Source organism: Varanus komodoensis, unplaced genomic scaffold (genome assembly GCF_004798865.1).
Source record: "Varanus komodoensis strain SLA01 unplaced genomic scaffold, ASM479886v1 scaffold10, whole genome shotgun sequence".
Taxonomy (NCBI): Eukaryota; Metazoa; Chordata; class Lepidosauria; order Squamata; family Varanidae; genus Varanus; species Varanus komodoensis.
The window spans coordinates 7,628,216-7,655,254 of record NW_025335269.1 but is presented as its reverse complement, the minus strand read 5'-3'; the positions used below and the strand labels follow the sequence as shown (position 1 = coordinate 7,655,254).

General features: G+C 39.5%; 1 protein-coding gene across 8 annotated transcripts in view; it reads left to right on the top strand.

Annotated features, from left to right (window-relative positions):
• Positions 1 to 27,039, top strand: part of ADCY1 (adenylate cyclase 1) — a 280,351-nt gene that overhangs the window by 164,472 nt on the left and 88,840 nt on the right. For all 8 annotated transcript variants that reach the window (XR_006416963.1, XR_006416966.1, XR_006416967.1 and 5 more), the window contains exons 6-7: positions 14,836 to 14,994; positions 17,158 to 17,299. Coding sequence is in view for 4 of the 8 variants with exons in the window: in XM_044453723.1 (XP_044309658.1) it covers positions 14,836 to 14,994; positions 17,158 to 17,299 (301 nt within the window). In the remaining 4 variants the exon portion in view is untranslated. The remainder of the gene's footprint in view (positions 1 to 14,835; positions 14,995 to 17,157; positions 17,300 to 27,039) is intronic.

The following is a 27,039-nucleotide window of genomic DNA, read 5'->3' as shown; positions in this document are numbered from 1 at the left end:
TGGAAAAGCTGCATTTGTTGCCAATCGGCACAAGAAGAAAGAAAGAAAGAAAGAAAGAAAGAAAGAAAGAAAGAAAGAAAGGTCCCTTTGAGGGGGGGAGGAAGTTTCCCCCCCCCCCCGCGGTACTCTAATGGTACGGGGGGAGGATTTAAGGCTTGTGTAAAAGCTGAAATCGTGTCTTTATAACCTCCTCAAGAGCGAAGAACAAAAACAACAATTACTGTGGAATTAAGCTATAGAAAGATATAATTTGTTGAAAAAGTGGCCATTTTTTTCTTGGCTATGTACTCCTTTTTCTGGGACCCCCCCAGTCAAAAAAATCGGATGACTGCCAAAATAAATTCCGCACTAGATAGTAAGTCAGAGAAGAATGTGGCGATGAAACTTTCTCTTTAAATAGCACTCTTCTGCCACCCGGTGGCCATTGGAATTATTGCAAGCTCTTTTCCTTTTTTCTTTTTTTCTTCTTTCAATCTCTTTTCTATTTTTTCCCTTTCAATCTTACTCTTTTGCTGTGCTATCCAAGTCTTTTTGGTGAATAACATTCATTATGAGGAAAACATAACCCTCCCCTTCAGCACCTTCTTCAGCCACTCAGAGCGCAATCCACCAGCCTAAGACAGAAGATGTTGCAAAAAGCTTAAGAGAACTCCAAATGACGACTTTGGTGATACTGACGGCCTTAACAGCTTTGCAAGCATCTCAAGAGACGATGCAAGCATCTCAAGAAGCAATGGCAACACGGCTGGAAAGTCTGTCGAGTGAGGAGAAAGAGCGGTGGGACAAATTGGATAACTCTGTTAAGGAGATAACAACTCAGCTATGTGATGTTCGACTCAAAACTGAACAGAATACGCAAAAAATACAACAAACACATGGAAAGCTGGAGACAGTAGATAAACACAGCTAATCAAACAAAGAAGTCAATATGGGATGCTGTGGCTGTACTAGAGATGGAAAAGGCATCCTATTATTTAAGATTCCAAAATATAGCAGAGGAGAAGAATGAGAATTTGCGGGAATTGGTGACTGGCATGCTGGCAGACCTCTTAGGAGTTGAGAATGAGGCCATGAATTTGGGGATCAACCTGATATACAGGGTTAACTTAAGCTACACCAGAAGAAATAAACTCCCGAGGGAAGTCCATGTCAGATTTGCTCTAAGGTCTATAAGAGACAATGTTCTGAGGGCTACACGTGAGAAACTGTTAAAGAGAGATGATCATCAAGAGGTGAAGGTTCTGAAACAAATACCATGGAGGGTTAGAGAAGGGCGAAAGAAATAATTATTTCTTACTATGAAACTGATTAAGAAAGAGATTATTTTCAAGTGGCTAACACCAGAAGGAATATTTTTCACTTGGAACTCTGTAAGATATAGATTAGATTCAATTCTCAAAGCACAAGAGTTCTATGAAAAATTTAGAGCTATACTTGAAGAGGAAGAATCTGGTGTCTCAAAAGAAGAAGAAAAAAGTACTGAAGCAATGGAAATACTAGAGTACCACTCTGAGGAAGGAGAAATAGCAAATGTCGATTCACAGCAAGAAGTACAAATTTTGGATCCAAAGGAGAAGAGAAAGGGTAGAACTGTAAGGCAAAAAATAAGTAGACATATATATGTATATATATACATATATATTTATATATTTTTTCTTAATTATGGCTGCAAAAAGAGAAGGGAGAATTGAGTTCTTCTCCTTAAATGTTAATGGACTGAATGGACCTTCTAAGAAAAGGGTTTTTGCTCAACTTCAAAAATGAAAGTTAGATATAATTTGTTTACAAGAAACACATATTAAGAAACAAAGTGTTAAGCTTTTGGAATGCCTAAAGCTGGGAAAATTGTTTGTATCTTCTACTTCTCAAAAGAAAAGAGGTTTAGCACTGTATGTTAAGGAAAAACTGGACCCTTAATTTATTCTTGCTGACGATGATGGTAGGATCCTGATGGTTGAAATTACAATTAAACTTAAAAAAGTACTTGTAGTGGCAATATATGCGCCAAACGATCATCAGGAAACTTTTAACCAAAAATTACACGTTACGTCTACAAGTGGATTTCCAGACTGTGTGTGTAATGGGAGATTTTAATGCAATTGTGGATAAGGAAATGGACTGTTAGTAAAGGGAAAAAGGATAGGAGGATACTCCCAAAGTCTTGTTCTAACATGATTGAAGAATTTAGATTGATAGGTGCTTGGAGGCACAAAAACCCATCTTCTGCCAAATACTCTTATTATTCAAATAGGCATAGGTTGTGGTCTAGAATTGACATGGTTTGGATAACTCCAGACTTAGTACCAGATTTGATAGAAGCTGAAATAGAGGCAAATGTCTGGGCAGATCATAGCCCAGTATTTTTATCACTAAAAGGAACTGTAAGGACGCCCAGATGGAGTCTACATAAAGTGTTGCTAAAAGATAAAAAATTTACAGAAAAGATAAAGAAATGCAAGTATTCTTTCAAATAAACAAACCAGAAGAAACTTCTTTACAGAATGTCTGGGATACAGCTAAAGCCTATGCCAGGGGTGTGATAATAACATACTCAGCACAAATAAATAAAAAGAAAAAACAAGAGCGAGCAGTGATAGTAGAGGAGTTGATGAAACAGGAACAAGAGCTGCAGGAAGACCCATCAAAAGAAAGTCTTAAGTCTCAATTGAATATTTTAAAGCACAAGTTAAACCTCTTGGACACAATGAACTTACTAAATAAATGAAGTTGACCAAACAGAACTTCTTCAAAAATGCTAATAAACCAGGGAGATGGTTATCATATGAAGTTAAGAAAGAAAAAGAGAAGAGATTGATTGTGAAACTGAAAGACGGAGAAGGACGATTACATATACAGGGTGCACAAATTAAGAAAATAGCGGAAGACTTTTTTACAAAGTTATATCAGAAGGAGGAGATTTCAATCAAGATAGTTAAAGAATACATTTGAAAGGGAGAATTACCAAAACTACCAGAAAAATATCAAAAACTACTGAATCAAGAAGTAACAATCATGGAAGTAATAGAAGCAATTAAGCGACAGAAGAATGACAAAACTCCTGGCCCGGATGGACTGCCAGCTGAGTTTTACAAATCCTTTGAAGCAATTTTTGCTACATTTTTAAAAGATATATGCAATGAAGAATTGTTAAATGCTACAATACCAACTACTTGGACTGAGGCAAACATCACATTAATACCGAAAGAAGATATGGATGTAACACAGATTCAAAACTACAGACCTATATCATTATTAAATGTGGATTATAAAATTTTTGCCTCTGTACTGGCAGAAAGACTAAAGAAGTTCCTAATAGACTTTATTCATCCAGACCAAAATGGCTTTTTGTGAAAAAGACAAATGAAGAATAACTTGAGAACTACCTTGGATATTTTAGAATATTATGAGATACATACCGAAAAACCAATGGCTTTACTGTTTATGGACGCCCAAAAAGCCTTTGATAATGTCAGTTGGCAATTTATGAAGCAACAGATGATTCAAATGGAGTTTGGGGAAAAATTTATGAATGCAATATCAAGTATTTATCAAAAACAGTCGGCCAGGATCTTAATTAATGGAGAACTTTCAAACCCTATAGAGATCCAAAAGGGCACAAGACAAGGATGTCCGTTGTCACCTCTGTTGTTTATTTTGATTTTAGAGGTACTGAGTAAAAGTGTTAGGGATGACGAGGACATCAAAGGCACTAGAATTAGGGATGAAAGTTATAAATTGCAAGCATTTGCTGATGATTTGGTCTTCATAATGGAGGAACCTTTTGTAACAATGCCTAGACTTTTACAACGGATTGAAGAATATGGTGAGGTTACGGGAATGAAAATAAATAGAGAAAAAATGAAACTGTTAGTTAAAAACTTTACACTAGACCAAAAAGAAAGACTCCAGGTACAAGTAGATTTGCAGATTGTTAAAAAGGTTAAATATTTGGGAATCTATCTTACAGCCAAATGTACTTCTCTGAAAGAAGATAATTATGATAAATTATTGAAGGATATTAAAGGTGATTTGGAAAAATGGGCCAATTTACAATTATCTTTGATGGGAAGAATAGAACTTGTTAAAATGAATATATTACCTAAACTTTTGTTTTTGTTCCAAATGATTCCCGTAAAAATTGATAAAAAAATTCTTTGATGACCTAAATTTTTAAATTTTGAGATTTATCAGGAGAAAAAAGAAACCAAGAATTAAATTAAAAATGCTTCAGGAAGCTAAAAGGAATGGAGGTTTTGGTCATCCCAATTGGATGATGTATTATCAAGCATCTGTGTTAACATGGCTAAAAGAATGAATAACTTTGCGAAATAAGAGAATTTTGAATCTTGAAGGACATGACTTGCAGATGGGTTGGCATGCTTATATGTGGTACGAGAAAGCTAAGTCACATGGGTCTTTTCTGAGTCATTTTATTACAAGATCATTAATGCCAGTGTGGGAAAAACTAAAGTTAAAACTGTATAATAAACTACCAAGATGGCTTTCACTTATGGAAGCTTTTGTATGTCCAAATGTATTGAACTTTGAAAAAGTTATGATGATCTTTTGGATAAGGACGGTGGCCTGATACTGGTTCAAGAAATACAAGAACAGGGACTTAATATTTCCTGGTGGTATAAGGTGCAGATGCAATCGAGATATGCTAAAGATTGTAAAGCATGGGGGTTTCACAAAGACCTAACAGAGTTTGATCAAGTGATGCTTAAAACAGATGAGAAAATTTTTAAAAGACTATATGATTTTTTACTTGACAGGAAAATGGAAGGGGAACAGTTTAAGGAAATTATGATAACATGGGCACAAAATTTCAGATTTAATGTTGAACTAGAAAAGTGGCAAAAACTATGGGAAAGAAATATTAAGGTAATATTAGCAACTTCGTATAAAGAAAATTTATATAAAATGTTCTATAGATGGTATTTGTCACCAAGTGGATTAGCTAAGATGTTTCCAAATATGTCAAATAGATGTTGGAAATGTAAACATAAAGTGGGTACTTTTTATCATATGTGGTGGACTTGTGATAATGCTAAAAGTATTGGATTAAAATACATAGATGGATGGAAGAAATATTGCAAAAACCCTTTGCTTTTAAACCTGAAGTTTTCTTGTTAGGCATCATACCGGAAGACACTAACAGACAGGAAATGTATTTGATGTTATACCTAATCACAGCGGCGAGGATTGCATTTGCTCAATATTGGAAAAGTGAGGAGCTACCCACTGATGGATTGATTGTAAGAAAGATCTTGGACTGCGCAGAAATGGATAGATTGACTTTATCATTGAAGGAGAAAGAGGACACTGACTTCTATCAAACGGGATTCTTTCTATAACTGACTGGAGAAACGGGACTAGAGATGTTTTCAAATTATTATTAACTGATTTGAATTTGACTATAGAATGTTAAAAAATATGTAGTAGGGGGTTGACCCAGTAAATCCGATGTATGTGATGTTTGATGTTTTTTAGTATTAGTTTAAAATTTTAATAAAACTTAAAAAAAGGGATAGGATAAGTTAGGCATGCACATGGTGTGCATGTCGTGAGTGGACTTCTTCTGACTCACTCCGTTTCTATGTAACTCGACAGCTTGAGAATATGTACAGAGTCAGGGAACAGGACATGCTCTTACATCATCCTCAACTCTGTGGTGATCGAAATGACTCAAGGTCGCCAAAATAGAGAGCATTCTGCGCTTACTGACCAGGAAGGTGGACAAATTGAAATGTTGTCTCACCACATGTACTCCTCTATGGGACTTGGTCTACGCATTTCAAATTACGAGGCCATGATGTGATGCTATCAATTTTTTCCTGTGGCAAAAGATGGAATCCCTTGTTTTTCCACTGGAACAGCAGAGAGAACTGGAAAAAGTCTTCATTGCTGTGGCCATGCAACTATCAAAACAACTAGCAACAACAATGGGGTCTTGTTGACTGACTCGCGAGCCCTTGTTGGTGCGGTTGCTCTCCATTGCCTCGTATGGCTGTGAGCTGCAAATTTGCTCCAGGACACTCGGGCCCATATTGAGAATATGCCCTTCACTGGAACCGGCCTCTTCCACTCAAAGACCACTGAGAGACTAGATTCCATCCACAAGGCAAGGCTCATGGCTTGACACATGTCTTAGGAACCTACACAGCAGCAAATCCGTAAGTTCTGATGCCCATCAGTATCAGCCTCCTAAAAAGAGACTTGATAATGAAAAATGTCAATGCTGATGGACTGTGCAGAGTAGTCCTCTTGTGTCTTCTTTTCTGTCTCTCCCATTCCCTCTTGGGGATTGATTACGTCACCATTTCCCCATCTGGGAATCCATCACATCTGATCGGTAGGTCCTGTCCAGTTAAATCATGGATACCAGATCAAGTTTGAAACCCTGCCTCCTATTAGAATAGTTCAAAGAACGGCACCTTCTCCAGTAGTCCTTCAAGAGATCAAAATGCTGTTATGAAAAGGAGCAATCCAATTGACCAATCCGAGAGCACAGTTTCTATTTGAAATACTTCTCTGTACCGAAAAAAGATGGAGGTCATCACCCCATCCTAGACCTGCGTGAACAGATAAATAAAGGCAGAGTTTAGAATGGCATCATTGCAGAATATTCTACCACTATTGCAAAAAGAGGACTGGTTTGCATCGCTGGATTTGCAGGATGCTTATTTTCGTATAAATGCCTACTTACAGACATTTCCTCCAATTCCAAGTCGGTACAGAAGCATTCGAATTCAAGGTGATCCCATTTGGGCTTTCAATGGCACTGAAAATGTTTACAAAATGCATGGCACCAGCTTGAGCGCATCTAAGGTTATAAGGAGTACAAGTTTATCCATACTTGGATGATTGGCTGTTAGTGTCTTCATCTAGAGATGGATTATTGGACTCAGGTTCCATAACATGTACCTTATTGAATCAGTTGGGACTGTGCATAAATGACAAGAAATCATCGCTTGTCCCTGCACAGATAATGACCTACATAGGGGCTCGCTTACAGTCTCTGGATGCAAAAGTGTAGCTCCCAACAGATCACAAGCAGAACCTAAAGAATTCAGTCCTGAGACTACAATCCATCCCAACGGTTTCGGTTCAGACAATCCAACAGACCCTAGGTATCGGTGGTTCAACATGCAAGGGTAAGGATGTGACCACTGCAACTGTGGTTTAATCAGATTCACTGCCCTGAACAGGACACTCCATACCAATGAGTCAAGATCCCTTGCTGTGTACTGAAAATGCTCTACTGGTGGTTGACTGATACCTACTTGGACCACAGCATGCCATTTCGACTGTCAAATCTGAAGAAGACACTGCATACCGATGTGTCTCAACTTGGATGGGGAGCCCACTGTGCGTCATACCAAACTCAGAGAACATGGCAAGGGCTAAACTAATGAGGCATATAAACTATTTGGAGCTTTTGGTGGTGTTCTAGGCTCTTTGATCATTTCAAAACCTGATAGTGGGCCAGTACATCCAGGTAGTGACGGACAATACGTCCACTGTTTTCTGCATCAACAAACAGGCAGGAATGAAATCAGCCTTGCTAGCTTATCTGTTGATGCATCTTTGGAACTGGTGCATCAATCACAAGATCCATCTGCAAGCAGTTCATGTTGCTTGTACCCAGAATACTGAGGCAGACTCACTGAACCACACATCAGTCCTACACACGATTGGGAACTGAAACAGGACATACGCATCCAGCTATTCAGCTGCTGGGAAACACCCACAGTCAACTTGTTCACCACATATCTGAACAAAGCTTGCAGCTGCTATTGCTCTAGGGCTGAAATTGGGAAGGACTCGCTGGGAGACACATATATGATCCCTTGGAAAAATGCTTTCTTATGAGTTCCCGCTGATTCCACTCATAACAAGGACTATGAAACTGAGACAGGACAGAACCACGTGTATTTTAGTAAGTCTATGGTGACCTCAACAGGCCTGGTTTCTGACTCTCCTGCAAATGTCTCAAGAGACATATCGGCACCTTCCAGAGATACCTGACCTATTTTCTCAGGACGATTCTGCATCCTGATCACACACTGAAACTGACAGCCTGGCTAATATATTGACCTCCTCAGCATCTCTTTTGGATCCTGAAATCCACTTCATTTTTCAGTCAGCTCTCCTTCCAAATACAAGACAATTGTACATATCTAAATGGAAAAGGTTCGAAATCTATGGTGCTAACCACAACTTTGTGGTGTTCACTGTCACAATTCAAAATATCTTTCAGTTCCTCTTTAACTTACATCAGGCAGAATTAAAGCCAACATATATTAAGGTATACCGTGCTGTCATTTCATACCACAGAGGATAAATTGAGGGATCATCCACCTTTTCCCACCAGTTAACATGCTACTTCTTACTAGGGCTACAGAATTTAAATCCTCTGATCCAGTTGATCGTCCTGACATGGAGTCTCTTCATTGTCCTTCAAGCCCTGTCCAAACCACTGCCCAAGCCAATCTCATTCACAGATTTAAAACTACTCTCATGGAAAAAATATCCTTTCTGGTGGCCATCACATCAGCTAGGAGAGCAAGTGAGCTATGTGCTCTTTGAATAGATGCACCATACCTGAATTTTCATAAGGAAAAGGTCCTACACATGGATCCTTCCTCCCTGCTGAAGGTAGCCACGACATTGCATCTGAACCAAGATATTGTTTTATCAGCCTCTTTCCCTGCACCTTCCACACCAATTGAGAGATCTCTTCACACACTAGACATGCACACAGCACTTGCCTTTTTCTATTGCAAACAGTAATGTTCCATAAGACCAAACAGCTCTTCGTTAAATACTCCAACCATGACTCTGACCTGTTTTGTAAGCTGTCCAGAGACGCACAGTGATTGGACGGATTAGAAATATCCCAAATAAATAAATGGCAGAGGGGTTCCGATAGAACCTCAGTGATTGTCCAAGTGGATGGTCAAAACTATTAAGCTTGCATACCAACTCACCAACAGATTGCCACTAACCCCAAAAGGACATTCGACTAGAGCCATCTCAACTTTGACAGCACTACATGCTGGCATACCTCTGCATGACCTATGCAAAGCTGCTACATGAGCCCTGTCCTCTCTGCTGACCTCTAATAACGATACCTTCCCACCACCTAGGTAGGGGCAAGCTTGTTAGTCACCCATATGTGTGATTTACAGAGACCATGATGAAGAAAGGCAGGTTGCTTACCTGCAACCTGCCTTTCGAGTGGTCATCTGTGCAATCACATAACCCACCCGCTGGCCCTCTGTCAATGTTGGTAAAACAAATCAGGCTGACTTACTTCCTTCTAAGTTGTCAACACTGGCTGGGGAGCGGACTGTCGGTCTTCAGCTGGACTGGCAAAGTGGCAGGAACTCCGTGTATTTCTCTGGGAGAGGAGGGGAGGCAGAGTTCCTGCCAAAACTCTTAATACTGAGAAAATCTTCCCAAATATAGGCACTGCGCAGGCACAGCACCCATATGTGTGAATGCACAGATGACCACTCAAAGAATGACAGTTACAGGTAAGCAACTTGCCTTCCCCCCCCCCCACCTGTTACTGTTGGTGGGAAGAGGAGAGGGGTGCTGCTTGCACAGCACAGGGGGCTCAATTCCTGACAAGCTCCCTGCAAACAGTTGTGCTTGCCAGGAACTCAGATTCAGGGCTGCTGCAAAGGGACCCAGACCCCAGGGAATCTGATGGATTCTCGCCCCCAATTCAATTCATCATGCTTATCCATACCATATTGCTAACCTACTTTGTAAGGGACATATGTATTTGAGACAACTCAGAACTTGATTGCCATGAAAGTTCTTCAGGAACAACAGATGATGGGTGAATTAATCTGGTAATAGGGAAACTTGAGTGCTAAAGAATTGACGCTTTTGAATTGCAGTGTTGGAGAAGACTTCTGAGAGTCCCTTGGACTGCAAAGGAATCAAATCAGTCAATCCTAAAGGAAATCAACCCTGACTATTCTTTAGAAGGACAGATACTGAAGTGGAAGCTCAAATACTTTGGCTGCCTAATGTGAAGGGAAGACTCACTAGAAGAGACCCTGCTGCTGGGAAGGATTGAATGCAAAAGGAGAAGGGGGCTGCAGAGGTTGAGGTGGCTCAATGGTGTCACTGGGGAGGTGGGTGTGGGGTTGGGTAGACTCTGGATAGGAGAACCTGGAGGAATGTTGTTCTTGGGGTCACAAAGAATCAGGCATGACTTTGCGACTGAACAACAATAGGGAAACTGTCTCCCTCTGCAGAACCTGGCTCTGTACCTGCTCAACAGCAATTGTCTAGCCATTCAGTAATGCTGGCAAAGAAACTAGTCCATCACTAAAATTGACAGGCGCTAGTGTGTGTAATTTTGGCCTAGTTAGTGGGGGTGGTCTGCTGGGGAGAAACGCAAGAACTCATCATGGGCAGGTATTTCCAGGCCTTTGTAAAGCTTCAACAAAGCAGGAATGTAGGAGGGATTTAGGGAAGTAGCTTCCAGCAAGGCTACTCTCAAGTGACATTAAGCCTAGAAAATCAAGGACAATAATACATTTAAGAAAACAACAGAGAAACTGCAGAATTTGCATAGAAATCCAATGCATTTTCCTGGATTTTGTCCAATTTACTAGTCACAGCTCAGGCAAAACTATGCAAAAGCCCCCAATGACTGATTTTAGGCCTCTTCCAGAACTGGTAGTATCTGCTGCAGAACTACATGATGTATCTTTGCAGCATTCTCTGGGCCTGTTATCTAGGAGGTCTGTCAGTGGGTGTCAGTTGCTAAGGGTCCTTCAATATGGTGAGTGGTGTGCATTATCTAGCCTCCCTCTCAAAGGTCTTGTTCCCCTTGCCTAACCTGTTTTGTAGCTGCTGAAGACCACGGAACAGAGGGTAAGGTGCAGAGAAATGATGGCTCACATCTTTTGGAATGGGGCACAGTTGAGACTTAGAAGCAAAACTGTACAGTCTCTGAACTTGTCTAGCTAAGCCTGCAGAAACTGGATTGAGCTTAAATTTATGAAACGTCTGCTTGTGTAATTTCTGCATGCCTCTAGTTTGCCTGTGCTCCTGAATACAGTCCCTGTGAGATATAAAAAAATATATCCAATAGAATCCAAGCAGTGACGATATGGGGAGGCAATGTAACGAGCAGAGAAGTTTAATTCATTCTTGCAAGAGCAGGCACCCACCTCACAGGTAGCGCGCCATTCACACACAAAACATTCACTTTTATCACCTTTTCCCGGCCGCAGACCCTACCCCTTTTCTCCCATTGGCTGGGCTACTCAGAGGGCACATTCTTCTCCGTCCGCCTTCATCATACTACCCCTTGGTATGACCGCCCCCCATGCACATACAACCCATGTTCATGCTAATGAGTCTATTACCTATGAGAGGTGGGTCATTTACTATTCATAAACCTATTAAGCTTGCACAGTTTCTTCTAAAACTTCAGCAGGACAGCTTGGCCTTGAGAATTCTTCTTGACGCCAAAATGTTTCTTAAATCTTGTGGGGAGGATGAGATAATGAGAACAGGCCTTTCTCCAGGCTTATTATTGCCAGTTGTAAAGTAATCCATTGTCTGCTCTCCTCCACTGAAGGTTACAGTTTTACCACTGTCCCCCAATTTTACCCCTTCTGGTATTTTTTGGGACTTTTGATGTAAGAAACATTATTACTCTTAGAACAACCATTTACATGTTTTGATTCTCAGGCTTTTTGGCCTTAAGAGACTTCAGTGGTCTTGTTCTATTCCTGTTTTTCACCCTTAACACTTAGTAACAGTAACAGTAACAGTAACATTTCATTTCTCACAGTCCCTGTGCTCCTAAATAACAGTAGAATTATATCATCAATTGTATTGGGCAATATAGCACTCTTCAACATTCCCTTTCTTGCTTTTTTACTCACATTAGAGAGAGGCCACTTTGCATGGAATTGCTGGATTCCAAATGAAGGAATCACCACGTACTATTCATGAAGGCTACATCTTAACTCCAGTACTGGAGGCAGGATGCTTCTCAATAAACCAGTTGTTAGGGTCAATAAATGGGAGGGTGCTGTTGAGTTCATGCCTGCTTGTAGGTTTCCCACAGGCATCTGGTTGACCATTGGTAATTAGAATGAAGGACTAAATAGGCCTTTAATTTAATCTAGTACTGCTTTCCTTATGTTCCTTTTTAAAATTTATTTATTCAATTTATATTCTGCATTAAATTAGTCTGAGAACCCTCTCAGCAGATTATAAAAGTACAGTAAAAGCAACATCTTTTTTTATAATAAGTTTTATTCAAAATAACCCTAATACAAAGAAAAACTAAAAACAACATCATTCATCAGAAACATCAGACCTGCTGGGTCAGCCCCCACATTTTTTCTATTTATGATAACTTAAAAACATATTTGAATCTATATGAAGTCCCGTTTCTCTAGCCAATAATAAAAAGAGTCCCAAGTTTGATAGAAATCAATATCTTCTTTCTCCTTTAATGACAAAGTCAATCTGTCCATTTCTGCCCAGTCCAAGATCTTTTTTAGGATCAGTTCATCGGTGGGTGGTTCTTCACTTTTCCAGTGTTGGGCAAATGCAATCCTCGCCACAGTAATTACATGTAAGATCAAGTACATTTCTTGTTTACTAATATCAACAGGTATAATGCTTAATAAGAAAACTTCAGGTTTAAAAGCTAAGGATTTTTGTAACATTTCCTCAAGCCATTTATGTATTTTAATCCAATACTTTTTCGCATTATCACAAGTCCACCACATATGATAGAAGGTATCCAATTTATGTTTATATTTCCAACATCCATTTGACATATTTGAAAACATCTTGGCTAGTCTATTTGGTGACAAATACCATCTCTAAAACATTTTATACAAGTTTTCTTTATATGAAGTTGCTAATGTTACCTTAATATTTCTTTCCCACAGCTTTTGCCATTTTTCTAATTCAATATTATATCCAAAGTTTTGTGCCCATATTATCATAGTTTCCTTAACCTGTTTATCTTCCATTCTCCTATCTAGTAAGAAATTATATAGTCTTTTAATCCTTTTCTTATCTGATTTAAGCATCACCTGATCAAATGCTGTTAAATCTTTATAAAAGCCCCACATTCTATAGTCTTTAGGATATTTCGATTGTATCTGCACCTTATGCTACCAAGAAATATTAGATCCTTGTTCTTGTATTTCTTGATTCAATTTCAGTCCTCCATCATTATCCAAAATGTCATCATATCTTACAATCATTTCAAAGTTCAATGCATTTGGATATACAAGAGCTTCCATAGGTGAAAACCATCTTGGTAATTTATTATACAATTTTGTCTTTAACTTTTCCCACACCGACATTAATGATTTCCTAATTTAATGACTGAAAAAAGAGCCATGTACCTTAGCCTTTTCATACCACATATAAGCATGCCAACCCATTTGCAAGTCATGCCCGTCAAGATACAAGATGCTCTTATTTCTTAAGGTTATCCATTCTTTTAGCCACTTTAAAACAGAAGCTTGATAAGCATCCAATCAGCATCCAATCAGGGAGACCAAAGCCCCCATTCTCTTTAGCCTCCTGAAGTATTTTTAGTTTAATCCTTGGTTTCTTCTTTCTCCATATAAATCTTGAAATTTGAAAATTTAAATCATCAAAAAATTTTCTATCAATTTTTATGGGAATCATTTGGAATAGAAACAAAAGCTTTGATAATATATTCATTTTAGCTAGTGCTATTCTTCCCAGCAAGGATAATTGCAAATTAACCAATTTTTCCAAATCACTCTTAATTTCCTTAAATAGTTTATCATAATTGTCTTCTTTCAGAGTGGTACACTTAGCTGTAAGATAAATTTCTAAATATTTACCCTTTTTAACAATCTGAAAGTCCACTTGTTCCACCAGAGTTTTTCTCTGCTCCTGTGTGAGATTTTTTACTAACATTTTCGTCTTGTCTCTATTTTCATCCCAGTAACCTCTCCATACTCTTCAATCCTTCGTAGGAGTTTAGGCATTGTTACTAAGGGTTCCTCAGTTATGAAAACTAGGTCATCTGTGAATGCTTGCCATTTATAGCTTTCATCTCTGATTCTAGTACCTTTAATGTCCATATTGTCCCTGATATTTCTGTTTAACACTTCTAAGATCAATATAAACAACAGTGGTGATAGCGGGCATCCTTGTCTTGTACCCTTTTGTATATCTATAATATTTGTAAATTCTCAGTACAGTAAAAGCAACATCTGATAAAAACATTTAACAATCAACAAAATGCCACTGAGGGATCAGATATAAATAGATTAAAACAGTACTATTAACATTACATAATTAAAATCACATTTTTAAAATCAGTTATTAACATATCTGGAGAATAGGATCATTTTCACCTGGTGCAGAAAAAAATTTAGCGATGGCACCAGGCAAATAGCTTTCAAAGGCTGTTCCATAAATGGGGTGCAACCACTGAGAAGGCCCTCTTCTATTTGCCATCCTCTTTACCTCCTTGGAGGATGGCTCACTCAGGAGGGGCTCATTGCCCAATCTTAGATATATATTAAAATGTTTGCTTTTTAATATTAAAGGTAAGTTTGCTTTGGATTATCTATGTATCTCTCTACTTAGAATAAAAAGATTAAAAGCTAACACACATTTTCATCTTTCATTTAAAAGCCCCACATGTTAATTTCTATTAAAGGACCTGGAAGTGGCTGGGAGAGTTAGCTGTTTTGGCCTCAGTATTTTTCTGGGTGTGGGGAGATAGAATACTGAAACAAATATATTCTCTTCTAATAGAAAACATTCTGTCTCTATATATTCCAGATCTGTAGCTGAAGCCACTGAAGTAGATCTCAATATGCGGGTTGGCCTGCACACAGGAAGAGTGCTTTGTGGTGTTCTGGGTCTTCGCAAATGGCAGTATGATGTTTGGTCAAATGATGTGACTCTTGCTAATGTAATGGAGGCTGGAGGATTGCCTGGGTAAGTCTCAAGACAACAGGCTATTTGTTTGTTTGTTTCCACCTTCCTTTTTTGCATTAGTGTACATTCTAGTTGTAATGGCTTTATTACTTTAAAATTATAGCCACTCAATCAGTATTCTGTTACATCTTTGTAGCTTAGCAAGGGAAATATCCATGCTGCTTCCTCTTACTGGGAGATCCTTGTGAGGCCCATGTGTAGACTCTTTAGCTGTGACAAGTCATGTTGCCTGGAGTGCACCACAAGGAGGCTAGTCTACTTTGCTTGCTTCCACCTGAATAACAGACAAGCCAACTATACACCAAAAGTGTAATTTAGGAACCAGCTGTTGAAGCTCAGTCATAATCCTAAGTATTTAGGAGTGACCTGATCAGTCCTTAAACAATAGGGAACACCTAAGGAAAACTTTGGATAAAATAAAAACCAGAAATAATATTTTACATAAACTCTCTGGCACTAACTGGGGAGCAAGTGCCACAGCCCTTAAGACAGTGATGGCAAACCTATGGCATGCATGCCCAAAGGGGCATGCAGAGCCCTCTCTGTCAGCACACGATCACCCCAGTAGCCATGCGCATATATGGAAAGATTAAGGGCGCCAGACAACAAGCTTTCGAGCTTTCGCATGGCCAGTGAGGTGCCAGTGATTTGCATGGACTGTGATTTTAGCAGGAAGCAGATAGTGCAGTAGTTTAAACTGCTGTGCTGCTGGGCTGGTTGATTGAAAGGTCGCTGGTTTGAGTCTGCACAACCTGTTGTGATTTTAGCAAAAGGAAGGAAAGGTAGAAAATACACTCAGATACCTTTTTCAGGGCCAGCCAATAGCTGGTGGTTAGTGGAACGTTGCCCCCTTGTGCTGGTGGTCAGCAAATTCAAGTTTTATTGCAGTGTTGGCACTTTGTGATAAGTGGGTTCTGAGTTCGGGCACTCAGTCTCTAAAAGGTTCACCATCACTGCCTTAGGGTATCAGCCCTTCCTTTGGTGTATTTGGTGGCTGAGTACTGCAGCCCTGTTTGGTTAAACAGTGCACATACGACTTAACCACACTGTGAGATTAGAATCATAGAATAGTAGAGTTGGAAGGGGCCATGAAGGCCATCGAGTCCAACCCCCTGCTGTTAATATCAGGAACCACTAAAGTGACACCTTTCAAATGGCTACCAGTATGAACATACCACCCTGACATCTTAGAAGACAATTAGCTTTAAAAAGGGAGTGACAGAAATGTGAGACAAATTGCTTATTACCTTTATATGAGGACTGCTTGCAATCAAATATTCAGACTTGGATCTTGGAATCCACAGTGGAAACTTGGAGAACAATTAGTTAGAAAAGGCTTTGATACTGAGATAGCTTGATGCCAGGAGTAGGCAATTTCAAGTTCAGATCTGTTTAATTTAGAGTTTGATCTAGCACAATGCCCTTATGGCTTTGATCTCCCAAGGAAAAACTGGACAGCACTTAACCAGATTTGAACCAAACATGGTGGATGCCAATACATAAATGTAATGGAAACATAAATGGGGGCTGGTTGATAACCCTAGCTGAGACTGCAGGAGTGTTCCACAACTCTGTATCACATCACGATGGAATGCTCCCCTAACAAGTTTCCTGGTACCTTGCAAGAGTTACATCATCTTGAGGGTACTGCTGGCCAGTGGTTAAATGATCTTGATATCTGGCCATGGGTCTAACCACTCTAGTAACTGCTCATACATAATCTAATTTTATCTATAATCTTACCCATTGTTTGTATTGGATGTTTTTAAGTTAATTTATTGTCTTACTGTTTTGCATTTTACACACATTATATATTAGTTTGTGAATTTTTATGCAACAGTGCTGTATTCTGCTTGGCCATACAAAATAAATGAATAAAGCAAGGGACATACACTAAAAGTTTTATCGGTTTTACCCCAGGGCCAAACTGGATGAGTCAATGGGAGATCTTTGGTTGGATCTTCTGAAAGATTTTTCACAGCTGAAAGATGTGAGTTTAGAGGACAATTTGGATGAGTAATGGACCCCCATACTTCTTTATATTCTGGAAATGTCACCAGATTTTTTTAAAAGCATGCCAGTGGCAAGGTAATTGTTGAGTGCTATGCACTGTGCCGCTAATCGCTTTTTCTCTCTTTTTTTTATCCCTCACCCCATCTCTAGGAAAGTGCATATAACAAAGACCACCTTAGAGTGCCTGAATGGTGACTATGAGGTAGAACCAGGGCATGGCCATGAAAGGAACAGTTTCTTAAAGAAGCATAATATTGAAACCTTTTTCATTGTGCCATCTCACCGGAGAAAGGTATGTTTCTCATTTTAGCTGGTAACACTTTAGGCTTGTGCAATGTAATAGTTAAGTATGGTGCAATCATAAGCAGGTCACATGCATTTTTCATTTTTTAGCTACTTCTCAAACAATATGACCTGAATTGAATGGGAAATGCCGCTTGTGCTGAAATATCGAATTCAGGAATAGACAGTTGATTTGCTTTTTATTGCAAACTATGAATAAGCACATTTGAACCTAAAAGCTTTCAGTTCAGAAAAAATGTTGCAGATGTGATGCCAGTAGCTCACATTCATTCATAGTTTCCTATTTTTATTGCATGAACATTTTAGAGCAGAACATTCTCCTGTGCAAGCCTTAATAAAATTTACAACAACAGCTCAAGAGCTTGGCTGTGTTTTTGTTCTGCACCCATTTGTTATGCCCCTAAATCTCAACTTTGTATCTACACAGGTTTTTAAATATTGTTATACTCCTGTATTTCTAAATTTCAGCATGTGTACATAATGTTCCAGTGATAACAATGCCTGTTTCTAAGAATACAGACTATAAACAAAGGGAGGAATAAAAGCATTTAAAATGTGTTGCCTGTGGCAATAGAATGCAATGGGCTCATTAATGATTGAACTGCCATAGTCTGGGAGAAGTTACCATGTGAGCAGCAGAAAGCAGGCTTAGTTCTCTAGGTCAGGCTGGAGGTGAATGTCTGCCTTGTAATGCACAACACATCCATTCATTCAGCTTTAAGATCAAGTGTTAGAATATCACTGGAAATGTTCTTTAGTATGGGTGAATGAGTTTGAGCTTACCAGGTACCACCTGGGGTGCCAATTGCTGGTGCACAGAAAAGGTGTTGGAATCTTGCAAATCTGGATTTGTGCTGATAGTAATGTCAGGGGAGGAGCTTTAAAGACTGATGGCTAGGAGTAGCTCCTAGAGGAAGTCTGTTGAAATTCTGGAAGGAGATCCCTGAGGAGGTGCACTGATGGACCTTCCTTTTATGCTTCTGTAAGTGAATTCTGGTGAATATTTTAGACGTGTAGTTGGAGTACCATCATGTTATGTGCTTACCATCTGGATGATGCTTTAGTTAAAATACTTTATATATTTTTCTTGTTTTTAAACATTTAACTGTTTGGTAATCCTTTGATGGGTTATTGTTATGATTTTACAGTTTCTTCCCAGAGATAGAGGAAAGTGCAACACACATGTACTCTCCAAATATAAATAATAAAAAAACCCTTCCTCCACATCTGGTGCTCTTACGAATGGACTGCTCCCAGCACTGGTAGTGAAAGACATGATGCGTCTACTCATCTTTTCCCCTTAAATAAATTTTCTCTGGTAATTAAAAAAGAGACAGCAGCAGCAGTGGAAAGCACAGGTGTGATTGGAAGAATTAACTTTAAAGTGTTGTAACCTAGCCTTTTAGGAATAAGTATTTGTTTCTTCATAGTGCAGGAAAGGAAAATATTCACTGGCCTCTGGAGAAGCCTCCAACTTCAATCTTCTGGAGGACTCCCTGGGGGAATTTCCATGTTCAGTGAACAGAAAAATTAGTGTGGGTTTCCTTGAGTGCCACTCCTCTTCAGAGGACAGCATCACCTGGAGATAACAGTGGAAAGCCCCTTTCCAGTGCTACTTAGCCTTCCAACTGGGAAAGGGAATAGCACAGAAGAGACTCTCCTGTTATCTCCAATCACTGACTGAAGGAAACAGCTTCACATGCTGCTCATCATAACTATCAGGATGATGATTGCTCTGCCTCTGATATGGGAAGGGCTTGGTTGTTTGCTAATGAGGTCTTGGTTATTGGGTTCCACTATGGATTGGGTTTTCAGCAAGGTTTTGGGGAAGTCAGGTTTCCAGGAGAAGCAGGACGGGGAACAGGACACCACTATAGAGCTTGAGGCAGTGTCAGGACTGAAAGCCAGACAAGCTTCTCTAAAGGTTGCTTTAACAAGCTGCAGAATGTAATTGGGCTTTGCATAGGTGTATGACTTCCTTTAGGCTGATTAGCCCTACCTCCTCAATGATTAAGGATTTTTCTGTTGAAGGGTCCCAGTCTTATTAGCATCTGGCAGCAATGATGCAGAGGTGGCTGCAGCACACTGTTGTCTTCATGACTGAAGTCCTCAAAGTCTGAGAACAGCTGGGCAAGCCTTTCTAGATGTAGAAACAAATCCCTGGGAACACATGGTAGATCTAGGTCCTGAGGAGATGGAAACCTTGAGATGCTTTTCTGTAAGCAATTCCTCTCTGAATTGTGAATTTAGAAGCCTATTGTTCTGAGCGCAAAGGATCAGAATCCTCTGAGGAAGAGCTTTTGGCACCCTGATCCATGACAGAGCAGAACAAAGTTAGCAAATCAGCTTACTGCAAGTGTCAGCTGAGTCTGTTTCATCATGCACTGAGTAAATCAAAATGGTTATGGATGGGACCAGATGATGTCAAGGAGGGAGTTGGGAGTCAAAGCAGAGCCCTGCTCCCTGTCAGCATTCACCCCTCAGAAAGACTAGCACAAACTTGATCCAAGGTCCTAATAGATTCACAGCCATCTTAGGGAATGGTGCCAAGACCCTTACTTTATTCATCATTTATTTATTTATTTGTTTATTTATTTATTTATTTATTTATTTATTTATAGTATTTGTATGCCGTCCCGTCGCATATATCCTTCCCTAAATTATCCCATAAGCTTCATTTGCTAAGTAGGGCTTTAAAACCAGGTTTCTTGAGCTTATATTCGTAAGTAGTCTTCAGCTGAATAGGATGGAGACAGATTATTTTTCGAGAATTACTGTAGTATGATAATGAATATTCTTTATTTTTTTAAATAATTTTTTGTTATTTTCTCTACAATCTAACTTTTAAAACAACAGTTATTTAAGACATTGGATATACTGGGCTGACATCTTCCTCATTTTAACAGTCAGTAGCCATATTCAAATTGTCCCGTTTCTCTAACTGATAATAAAAAGAGTTCCAAGTTTGGTAGAGATATGCGTCCTCCTGCTCCTTCAGAGACAAGGTCAATCTGTCCCTTTCCATGCAGTCCAAAATCCTTTTTAAGATCAACTCTTCAGTGCGTGGCTCTTCACTCCTCCCGTAATGAGCAAACAGAACCCTTGCCACAGTAATTACATGTAAGATCAAATATATAGCCTATTTATCAAAATCCTTAAGAATAACATCTAATAGAAAAAAGAGAAAAGTTTTCAGGTTTAAATTTGTGTATACCTTTCCAACATCTATTTGACATATTTGAGAACATTTTTGCTAATCTTTTTCGCGATAAGAACTATCTATAAGATATTTACGTCTATCTATCTAACTATAAAACATTTATATAGGTTTTCTTTATATGAAGTTGCTCAGATTACCTTAATATTTCCTTCCCACAGCTTTTGCCGTTTCTGTAACTCAATGTTATATCCAACATTTTCTGCCTATATTATTATAGTTTCCTTAACTCATTCATCTTTCATTTTTATGCCCAAAAGGAAGTTATACAATCCTTTAATCATTCTTTCATCCAATTTTGAACTCATTTAATCAAATGTTGCTAATTCCTTTATAAGATCATATATTCTATAATCTTCACATATCTCGATCATATTTGAACTTTATGCCACCAAGAAATGTCAATACCCTTACCACATATAAGCATGCCATCCCGTTTGTAAATCATGCCCTTCAAGATATAAAATTCCCTTAGAATTATCCATTCTCCCTTGGAAATTTATGACTTCTAACATAGCTTAAGTTGACTCTATAAACCAGGTCAGGCCTTTTAGCAGTCTCTTTCTTTTCCATAGCAGGAGTATCTGCTAGCATAATGTTTATTAAACCACTTAGGTTTTCATTTTTTGCTTCTGGTGTATTCTGAAATCTCTCAAATATGGCAACTGAATCCCATAATGACTTATTTGTTTGTGTTAGTTGATGCCTCTCTTGATCCATCTTTTCAATTTTCTCATCAAAATCTTCAACCTTCTTTTTCACTTCTTGTATCTTTTGTTCATTTTGTTTTATTTTAATACAGAAACCTGCAAGTTGATTCATTATCTTCAAACCATGACTATCCAATTTATCCAGTTTATTCAGCCTTTCCTTTTGTTCCAAAGCAAATTCTTGTATAGCATTTTGCATAGACTCTAGAGATGCTTGCATAGATGTTAGAGATGCTTGTATTGCCAAAAGTGTCGTTTGTATGTCTTTTTGAGATTTTTCCCAAATCCACAGATTTTGATTGATGCGTTAGGCTTTGGGAAGCAGATGTAGGTGCCAAAGATGATGGGTGAATTTTATCCATGATGAAAGTGAAAGGTTTAATTAAAACAATTTTTAAATAACCTGTTGTGGTACTAAATGGCCACTAAATAGCAGCAAAAAATCACAAAGAGAGGGAAAAAACCAAAAAAAAAATTTTTTTTGGCAAACAATGTATCTGTTAAAGGATAAAATGACCACAGGGTGGCAGCAAAAGGTTATTTGTTAGTATAACAAAGACAAAAAGTTCTTCCAAACTGCCATGTTGTCTCCAAAAGAGACATACAGAAAACGAAACAGAAAAAGATTTTTTTCTACCAATTAATATACAATAAGTTCAAATTTAATTCTTCACCCTTGGGGAGATTAAACATAGAAAAAATCTCTTCTCTTCCAAGTCTCAAATTTCCCCAATTTCACTTAATCTCTCCTAGATTTGTCGCCACTTGAACTCCACCGGAAGAAGTTTCTTCCCTCCGTCAAGAGGACCTTTCTTTTGTTATTCAGTTTGATATTTATTTCACAGGTTCTTTCACGGGCAGTATTTTGAAAGGTTTAATTGCTCACCCAGCAGGTCCGATGCCCACTTTTAAGCTTCTTTTTTTCTCCGCTATCAATCCAGCGCCAACAGCTTATGAGGGGGTGGTGCACCCATCTCTCTCCGTTCACTGAGAATTTCCCTGAATTTCTCCCGGCGGGTGGGGGACCACCCCCCCTGGGCACAAGTATGCTCAGGCTTCTAATCCCTGCCCCAACAGGGCTTGGATGGGCCTCCCAGGGCCCTCTGTAGAATGGATTTCGACGTGAAGCACAGAATCCCCTTTCTCCACAGCCGTCTCGCTGTGACGTCAACCAGAAGTCTCTTGATAATGAATATTCTTGAGGTGGTAGTGATCATCATCAGATGGAATAGTGAATCTCCTTGAACTGTGATAACTGAATTCTGTTGCTTTCTGTGCTTGCTTGCTTCCTTCTAATTATCTTTTACATGTATATATTTCTTTAAGAAGATTGTGGTCAGCATAGACCAATTCCATACTGGTAAGTTAATGTGTCAGAGAGATTATAGCCTGGCCTTCCTTCTATCATGCTAGTTTTATGTGAAGGGAGGACATTATTTAATTTGATTCTCCAGCTCAAAGATGAGGAAAAAGGAAGAAAGATGTCAGGAAAAAGAAGCAGCAACCCTAATTCAGCCCCATTAACCTGAGTTAATACAATGGGATTCAGATTAAGCGTTTTAAGATCTAGCACTTTAAGATTGAGCCAGGATCTGTCAGCTTTGGTTTCTTGCAAGTTCTTTCCATCTTGGATGTGAGAAAATGTGAATTTTGGTAAAATCTTATTAAAAAACTAACTGCAATTAAATTTTCACTAATGCTAAGTTGAGACTGAATGAAACAACCATGTTGATATATTGCCAAGCTCCATATTTGTTTGTGTTTGAGAGGAAGAGCTGATCATCAGTGATTCGTGAGATATGCATTCCCCACACAGAAGGGAACCTACTGCTACTGGCTGTCATCCCTGCACAAAAGCAAATAGTTTCTCCATTATTGTGTCAGCAACTGATTTATTGAAGTGACAGGTCTTCCTGTACATCTTGGCTAACTGCATTAGATCTCTGGTATGCATCAATGGAGTGTCTGCAAAGCTGGCAGGGAAAAATGCCTCATGAATTCCACTGGTATATTGACTGGCTTTTCCACTGGGCTTGCACATCAGTCATTGTGTCATGTACTGATGCATTCCAGCATATTGAAGCTTTTCATGGCTATTGTGAACTTGCATACTGATTGCCAGACCTTACCAAGTTTTCAAAGTAATGTGTTTTTTATTATTCCATTCCCCCATCCCCCTTTGGCACTGAATGTAAAGGGAACGAGCCCTCTCAAACTCAAGAAGCCCCTGTTCTGCTTGGGGTAGGGGGAGAAACAGGAAAAAGAGGAGAAGGCTGAATTGTTATTTAATTTAGCTTGAATAAGATTGCACCCTTGCTTTCTGGTTTAATATGGCATTTCTTCCCTCCAGAGCCTCTTAAAAACTGAAATGCAGCCACTTTTCTGTATTCTCTGTGCATTATTCTTTTTGACATTAATGTGAACTGGCTTCAGCAAGACACCAAGAAGAATGAAAATCAACATTAGCAGCAACTGATGACCAGGAATGTGTTCCATTTCCAAGGTAAAACAGTCCCACTTTGGATTTAAAAGATATACCTGCACATTCTTAAAATCCATTCTGACAGTATTTTCCATCATTACAACATTCTGATTAAGCAAGGGGTGAACACAGTAAGGTATGAAAGCTTTGTCATGTAACACTTACCTTTCCAAATGAGGAATTCTAAAATATTCAAAACTTTTACATTTTTTATTTGAAATCCATTTGCATTCATCTCTAGAGAAACAGCACAACATTATTAACCTTGGTAAGCTCTTCAGCAAGTGCAAGGTCATCTTATATGACACAGGCACCTAGTCTTTATTCAGACTTTAGTTATTTTTATTTGCAATTATTTTGAGTGGAACTCAACATTAAGGCAGAGCCTAACCAGTTATTAGGTGTGGATGAATCTTGCCTTAGTGGTCACCTTGAAGTTAGGGCAGTTGTTATTGTTGTTCTTAGTCGCAAAGTCATGTCCGACCCATCACGACCCCATGGACAACATTCCTCCAGGCCTTCCTGTCCTCCACCATCCCCCGAAGTCCACTCAAGCTCACACCAACTGCTTCAGTGACTCCATCTAGCCACCTCATTCTCTGCCGCCCCCTTCTTCTTTTGTCATCTATTGTTCCCAGCATTAGGCTCTTCTCCAGGCAGTCCTTCCTTCTCATTAGGTGGCCAAAGTATTGAGTTTCATCTTCAGGATCTGGCCTTCTAAAGAACAGTCAGGGTTGATCTCTTCTAGGACTCACCGGTTTGATCGCCTTGCTGTCCAAGGGACTCTCAGGAGTTTCCTATGGCACCACTATTCAAAGGCCTTAATTCTTCAGCACTCAGCCTTCCTTATGGTCCAACTTTCACAGCCATACATTGGAACTGGGAAAACCATAGCCTTGACTATACACACTTTAGTTGGCAGGGTGATGTCTCTCCTTTTTAGTATGCTGTCTAGATTTGCCATAGCTTTCCTCCCCAGGAGCAAGCGTCTTTTAATTTCTTGGCTGCAGTCCTCATCTGCGGTGATCTTGGAGCCCAGGAAAATAAAATCTGTCACTACCTCCCTTTCTTCCCCAACTATTTGGCAGGAAGTGAGAGGACTGGATGCCATGATCTTAGTTTTCTTAATGTTGAGTTTCAAGCCAAGCTTTGTGCTCTCCTCCTTCAACCTCATCAAGAGGCTCTTTAGTTCCTCTTCACTTTCTGCCATGAGAGTGGTATCATCTGTATATCTGAGCTTGTTGATATTTCTACCGGCAATCTTAATTCCAACTGGTGATTCATCTATCACCGCCTTTCTCATGATGTGCTCTGCATATAAGTTAAATAGGCAGGATGACAGTATACAGTCTTGCCGAATTCCTTTCTCAATTTTGAACCAATCAGTGGTTCCGTGTTCAGTTCTCACTGTTGCTTCTTGACCCTCATACAGGTTTCTCAAGAGACAAGTAAGATGGTCTGGTACTCCCATCTCTTTAAGAACTTGCCACAATTTAGAAACATAGAAATAGAGCGAGTCAGAAGGGGCCTCCTGGACCATCTAGTCAGATCTCTGGCACCAGCCAGCTCCACTCACGACATGCCCACCGTGTGCATGTCCAGCCTATCTTTGAACACCCTCACTGATGGAGCCTCAGCGACCTCTCATGGAAGCCTCTTGTTGTGATCCACACAATCAAAGGCTTTAGCATAGTCAATGAAGCAGGAATAGATGTTTTTCTGGAACTCCCTAGCTTTCTCCATGATCCAGCGTATGCTGGCAATTTGATCTCTAGTTTTTTCCCTCTTCAAAATTCTACCTGTACTTCTGGTAGATCTCGGTCTACATACTGCTGGAGCCTAGCTTGTAGTATTTTGAGCATAACTTTGCTAGCATGTGAAATGAGTGCAATGGTGCGGTAGATTCAACATTCTTTGGCATTGCCCTTCTTTGGGATCGGAAAGCAAACTGACCTTTTCCAATCCTGTGGCCACTGTTGGGTTTTCCAAATTTGCTGGCATATTGTGTAGCACTTTTACTGCATCGTCTTTTAAGATTTTGAATAGCTCAGCTGGAATACTGTCACCTCCACTAGCTTTGTTGTTGCTCAGACTTCCTAAGGCCCATTTGACTTCACATTCAAGGATGTCTGGCTCGAAGTCAGTGACCACCCCATCATGGTTATCAGGGATGTTAAGCTCTTTCTTGTATAGTTCTTCTGTGTAATCTTGCCACCTCTTCTTAATCTCTTCTTCCTCTGTTAGGTCCCTGCCATTTTGATCCTTTATCTTGCCCATCTATGCATGAAACGTTCCCTTCATGTCTCTAATTTTCTTGAAGAGATCTCTGGTCCTCCCCATTCTATTGTTTTCTTCTGGAATCCTGCATTCTATTGTTTGTATCTTTCTCTTTCTCCCTTGCCTTTTGCTTCCCTTCTTTCCTCAGCTATTTGTAAAGCTTCCTCAGACAGCCATTTCGCTTTCTTGCATTTCTATTTCCTTGAGATGGCTTTAGTTGCTGCCTCTTGTGCAATGTTGTGAACCTCCATCCATAGTTCTTCAGGCACTCTGTGTATCAGATCTAATTCCTTAAATCTATTTGTCACCTCTACTTTCTATTCATCAGGGATATGATTTAGGTCATACCGGAGTGGCCTAGTGCTTTTCCCTACTTTCTTCAACCGAAGCCTAAGTTTTGCAACCAGAAGCTCATGATCTGAGCCACAGTCAGCTCCTGGTCATGTTTTTACTGACTGTATAGAGTTTCTTCATCTTTGGCTGCAGAGCACATAATCAATCTGATTTCTACTCCATTTCTTCTGAGGGATTCTTGCCCACAGTAGTATACCTGATGGTCATCTGAATTAAATTCACCCATTCCTGTCCATTTTAGTTCACTGATTCCTAAGTTGTCGATGTTCAGTCTTGTCATCTCTTGTTTGACCACATCCAGCTTGCCTTGATTCATGGATCTTACATTTCAGGTTCCTATGGAATATAGATCTTTGCAGCATCGGACTCTCCTTTCACCACCAGATACATCTGCAACTGAATGTCCTTTCAGCTTTGACCCAGTCACTTCCTTCTTTCTGGCACTACTAGTACTAGCCCTCTGCTCTTCCCCAGTACCATATTGGACACCTTCCGACCTGAGAGGCTCATCTTCCGGCGTCATATCTTTTTGCCTTTTTGTACTGTCCATGCGGTTTTCATGGCAAAGATACTGGAATGGGTTGCCATTTCCTTTTCCAGTGGATCACGTTTTGTCAGAGCTCTCTGCTATGACCTGTCCGTCTTGGGTGGCCTTGCACAGTATAGCTCATAGCTTCATTGAGCTATGC